At 42.9% G+C, this 5,732-nt stretch overlaps 1 protein-coding gene across 2 annotated transcripts; it reads right to left on the reverse strand.

Moving 5' to 3' along the window:
• Positions 1-969: 969 nt before the first annotated feature.
• Positions 970-4,727, reverse strand: LOC113034093 (LIM domain transcription factor LMO4-B-like). Of its 2 annotated transcripts, XM_026188412.1 has the most exons (6): positions 4,595-4,726; positions 4,361-4,484; positions 3,480-3,717; positions 3,283-3,379; positions 2,855-3,013; positions 970-2,161 (listed from the first exon to the last, which is right to left on the reverse strand). In XM_026188412.1, the coding sequence occupies exons 3-6, from the start codon at positions 3,692-3,694 to the stop codon at positions 2,153-2,155; spliced, it is 480 nt and encodes a 159-aa protein (XP_026044197.1). In that variant the 5' UTR covers positions 3,695-3,717; positions 4,361-4,484; positions 4,595-4,726; the 3' UTR covers positions 970-2,152. The 2 variants fall into 2 exon arrangements, with proteins under 2 accessions (XP_026044197.1, XP_026044196.1); XM_026188411.1 differs by having other exon boundaries at positions 3,480-3,769; positions 4,361-4,727.
• Positions 4,728-5,732: the final 1,005 nt, after the last annotated feature.

Genomic DNA, 5,732 nt, shown 5'->3' on the forward strand with positions numbered 1-5,732 from the left:
CTGGTGCTCACACTCTAGGTCACATCTGGTGACACATTACAGAGTTGAAAAACAACTCCAGCATATTGTCTGGTTCCAAATACTTCACATACACAGGCACACTCGTGAGAAAGTGCTTCTGGCTGACAGACTGACAAATCAGCATCAAGGGGGGTGGCCATTTTTGATTTGTCACAGGAGTATCTGGGCAAGGAGGAGGCATCTCCTGTCCTTCTCATCATAAGCATGTAAAAATATCTTGGCATCTTCTTGTGTCTTCACACAGTGTGAGGTGGAGGAGCTCAGGCAATTACACTCATCTGCATGTGTTAATATGATTAATTAGCAGGAATAAACACTTTCCTATGACACAAGCTACACGGTGAGCCACACACCTGCAGAAGCTCTGATAAAAGACAACGCCTCATGGCAAAGTGCCTTTTCATGAGACCCGCTAATTGGCATCTGAAAACGTTCCGGCTAATTAGGAAAAGGCAGATGAGGCTTGATTAGTTTGAATGCAAAGTGTAACTTGTGGTGTGGTGGGACTCGGGAATGTGCCAAGGTTTTATTTCTTCACCATCACGATACAAAGATAATTGTAATTGTGATCATTTGCATACGTTAATGAATTTGCGTGACGCTTCTTGATCAGACGTGGAATAAATAATTGATGCGGTATCAGCACCTAGCATGACAAGTGGGACGCTTTGAAATAACTAAGCGCATTAAGGTGCGAGTTTGATGGCTGCCATGCTCCCAGGCAAGGTGTGAAAGTAGAGCAGATGCTATCTTGTGCTTCCTGCACACGGCGCACTCTGTTGCCACTATCACACCAAGATTAGCTCCAAACTACCGACAATGCGCTAAGACTTGAAACCTTTTTATATAGCATTAAAAAGGCATAGCGAGTTAGATGCAGCTCAAGGAAATGCATTTCAGAAGCATTGCAAAGTGGCAGAGAACAAAGAACAGCAACAGGAAACAAACCAGGCTGTGTGGGAGCTTTAATTGGAACATGGTAAACAGTAAATACATAAGATTTTTTCAAACGCCCTGGATGTAGAGGGAGCTACATCCCCTTTAATTAGCCTGCTTTCAGATTAAGCTTTATAAGAAGCAAGCAGCCACCGAGTCAGTCAACCTTGGGATATGCCCCGAGTTCAGCCTCCCAGGAGCTCCAGCAGCACAGATACAGGGATCATGTTTAATTGCTTCTGTAAATGGTCAGAGCTCAAGCCCCCCAATTCCATTCCTCAGGGTAATCAGGCATGTTTTCACCATACAGGGCGAAAGAGAGTGAGAGAGCCAGTAACATCCACCACGCTAGGTACCATGCCACATGTTGCCACTGTAATGCCACTAACGGGCTTAACCTCAGATCACTTTGTGACATGTTACAAGAATCGTTTTAATTGAATTTTTCTTTCAATGCCACATACCACCACCATCCCAACACAAACACCAAACACGCATCTGGTAAAGAAACAAAACTATACAGCAGAAAAATAAAGTTGCACGGGATTGTTTTACTTTGTCGATGTGCAGGGCACAAGAGAAATCAACACGTGACAAAGCAGCGACAGGCTTTAAAAGCTTTCTGCTGCGGGTTAAAGGATTTCCAATGACTGAATATTTTCACATTTTTGTCATCCATCAATTTTATCTCCTCAGTGTCAGATCTCCAGGTGAACATGTACGTAAGAGCGAGATCAGGAGTTTAGTAATAAAAAAAATACAATTAAAAAAATAAAAACAGTGATGCTCAGGGGAAAAAATGCCACAAGGCATCAAGCAAAAGTTCAGTCATTTTACAGCAGTCCATCAAATGTTCACTCAAGCAGCTTTTGCTCTCCTCCACTTGGCATCCAGCCTTTTGTCCTTTAAGAGCCTTTTGCTAGTGCAACTCCTGAGTCTTTGCATGATGCACAGACCACTTTAACATTGACCACAACATAGACGGGACTTTGCATGTAGTACAGAGGGTCTCTCTGATATGACGAGTTGTGGGATATCTTGAGTGAGAAACTGAGAAACTGTGTCCACTCTGGGAGGGGATGAGAAGCAGGTGGGTGGTGATGGGAATCCACAACAACGGCAACAGTAGCACAAGAGAAGAAAGGAGTGAAGCTTTGGAGAGGAAGGCAAGGGCAGCGCAGGGCACGTTTGCCACTCAGCATACCTGCAAATGAACAAACAAAAGCAGTGACCACAGAGTCCTGCATCACTTATCAAGTGCTCTCTTCATCTTCAAATTAATGCATAACAATGCACAATACCTGTTATTATTACAGTTCTAAACAGCAGTGTGACAGCAGCAGCTTTGAAAAGCAAGGAGATTATAGGACTGTTTACATGTTGCATTTCAGTTCTTTACAAAAATCAGTGCACATTTTTAATGTAATGTAGCGATACCGCACTACATTAAGGAAAAATGTCATTACAAGTAACAATTCAGTCATATTTGACTGAACAAGGGTTTCTAATGTTCTTTGCAGACTAGTGACGATGTCCAAGTAACCCAAATAATACATATCAAATATGTGATTTCTGACTTGTGAAACATTTTTGTTCAGTTATTTGAAAAATGAAAGTTTTTCTTCATAACACAGTGGCTGTAGTTCAGGAGCAGTTCATCTACCAATTTGAAGTTTGGTGGTTCGATCTGACTGCATTACAGCTATTAACTTTATTGGCTGTACTGTATGAATGTAAGACTTTCTGCATTTACGTTGTAGTCAGGTTACCACATATTTTTCTTCACTTTAATAATACCATCGGCCTGCTATTACCCTGTCAAAGAGGGAGTTAACAGAAGTTTCATTCCAGCACAGTGACGTTAGCTGACAGTGAATTTACACTCCGTCTTATTCACCTTCTGGTTTGTCAGCACAGAGCTGCTCTGGAGTGCTGGCAGGTGGCTGTTGAGCAAGGCAGCGCCCGGTCTGTCGTGCTCACAGAAAATTGTACCGTTGATGTAATGGAAGCGATCGCCAGGCATTAGTCTGTTCCTGCAAGTGGCACAGCTGAAACACTGCAGAGGATCGGGGAAGAAAAAAAATCTCATGTCAAAATTGAACGATTTTCAGTTGATGCTGGATGGAAGATATTAAAAATAAAACTCTACAATGCTGAAATTCTGTTGTAAAAGCACCTAAAACATCTTAAAAGAAGTCTCAAAGCGTGATTATATGTGGGTATAATTCCCTTTTCTCCTGACACATCTCCACTTCAAATCCTAGATGCTTCTGTCGAACAAGCTGCGGGAGATGAAGCACAGTAACGTGAGAGCTGGGGATTTACCTTGAGGTGGTAAACATTTCCCTGTGCCCTCATCACCATTTCGTTGGCTGGAATTGACTGGCTGCAGGCACTGCACGCCCCGCTGTGCCCAAACAGTCTGCAAACACAAAAACAAAGATTTGGTTTTGGTAAGATCTGCATGGCCTCGGAAATCTAAAAATCAGCAGCTTCCTTTCCCTCCTTCCTCTGGCTCTCACCTGATGTAGTCGCTCCGACAAAGAATCATGCCCCCTTTGCTGTAGCAGGTGGTACCGATGTCCCCCAGCTGGGCTTGGCAACAAGAGCACTTGAGGCAGCGCGTATGCCAGTAGCGCTCCATGGAGAAGAGCAGAAAGCGGTCGGCAATCTTCCCCCCACATCCTGCACAAGACCTGGGGTCTGACGGTACACCTGGCACTTGGCTGTTCACCATGATGCTGTGGCCCTCTGAGGCTCCTGAATACACAGGATGGGTGAGACGGGTGTAACCAATCAAGGTTCACTCACCCTTTAAAGATTTCAAAAACAACATTAATGCTATTAAATATCTGGAATAGATCTTAAGAGAACGGAGTTGGTTCCAATCTGAAGCACTTTTTCACATTTATGGTTACACATGCTAAACGTTTACAAGGCTTCAGCATGACTGCAACATGCTCTAACAGGCTGACCTCAACAGAACATACGCAACATGAGAGAATTACTGTGATGTTTTTTACCCAGAATTCTTTGTGCACAGCGAGTAAAGCAGAAAAGGTCAAATATACAGTGTAGATTTGCATTCGAGAGCTGTGTAGTTTCAAAAGAAAGCTTTTTATGACAAAAATACCGGGAAAGGATTTACTCGCGTTACCGGTAGATCAAAGGTGTGTGTGCGCGCGCGCGCTGGAGGGGTGGGGAAAGTCACCAAATGTTACTTTTGGTAGAGTTCCGGTAACTGGAAACATCAAAAACTATTTCTGTTCGCGTCCTTTAGGTTTATATTATTATATCGTAGCCTAGATGCTACTTAATGACACGAGCTGCTAGCTTTGAAAGCGGAGCTGTGCTCAGAAATGCGCGCGCGGACGTAAAACAACAGGAGAAAAAGACGCGTTACCTTGCGGAGACGAAGCTTTTCCTCCTGACGAGAGAACTTTTTGAACCTGGAGAAATATTCAGCCTGCGCACGCTCAAAGCTGTGGCCCCACACTTAAGCTCGACATGCTCCAGGATCCATATCGCTCCAGAAAAGAACAAAACAGGATTAGCCACGGAACATTAAGCCCGGGACGGTAATAGTTGAGCAAACTCTCCCCGACGTCCAACTCCGCGGATAAATAACTAGACGTACGCGTGAGGACGACACATGACGCAGCTCGTGCTCCTCCGCTCTCCGTCACAGCTGTCTGTCTGTCAGCTCTCCCCTCCGTCTGACGCTTTTGACAGCGACCCTATTCATCAAATTCCGTAAGGGGGCTATTTAAATTACCAAGAGGGGACGCAGCCGACGAGAGGCACGTAGCAGCCAGTAGAAGAGCAGGAGGCGTGTCCACAGTCAAAATGATTTATGAGTTTATGGGGCCTTATTAATATGCATATTTTCATTCCTTGAGCTCCTTACAGAGCTTCACTGAGAGTGTAAACTCTATAATTATGGAAGGATATTTTACAGTGCTTTGGAATATTCAACATTGTGTGGGCATTTCTTTAAAGGCAGTGAATAGCTGAGTTTAGATATATATCTCCTACGTCACAGAAAACTGTCGTTTAAACTGCAGATTCTACACAAGAAATTATGAAAAGTTAGTTAAAACTTCATATCTAGACGATCGTGTAAATGCGTTTGCACCTCTGAATCCATATCTATATAATTATCTATATACTGTGTATTGTTATGATTTAAGAGTACCATACTACTTAAGTAATAATACACTGAAGTATTTGATTGACTATATTTTACAAGCCAGACTTTATTATGTGTCAGTTTATTGGGTTCACCAGTTCAAAGGCTTGTTAATACAAATATCTGATCAATCCTTTATGACCACAGTGTGCCATCCTATGGCTGCTTCCAGCAAGATAACGCTGCCTGTCAGACAGCAACTGCATGATGATATCATGTCACTAAGGACCAAAATCTCTCTCATCCTGTTGTTTGTTTACTTTTGGAACATAGTATGGCATGGTTCAATAGTTAAAGTGAGCCAGTTAAGCATACTTGCATACAGTGATGAAAGGAAGTGTATGGTAGATAATTAGTACACGCTACCCACCCTGTTTTATTTGTCGGTGATCAGCAGCACTTCAGCAGAGCAGTCTCAGTAGGTCAGAGATTTTCATTCATGAGTGTACTTCCAGCTGAGTTCCAGTAGAGGATCGTGTCCTATAATGTTCTGAACTTGGAGGTGAGCTTGGAGAAATAATGGAATCAGTTTATTTTTCAGATTTACATTTAAAGCTTTGTTTGGTTGTTTTTTTACAATAATATG

This window comes from Astatotilapia calliptera, chromosome 12 (assembly GCF_900246225.1).
Source record: "Astatotilapia calliptera chromosome 12, fAstCal1.2, whole genome shotgun sequence".
NCBI lineage: Eukaryota > Metazoa > Chordata > Actinopteri > Cichliformes > Cichlidae > Astatotilapia > Astatotilapia calliptera.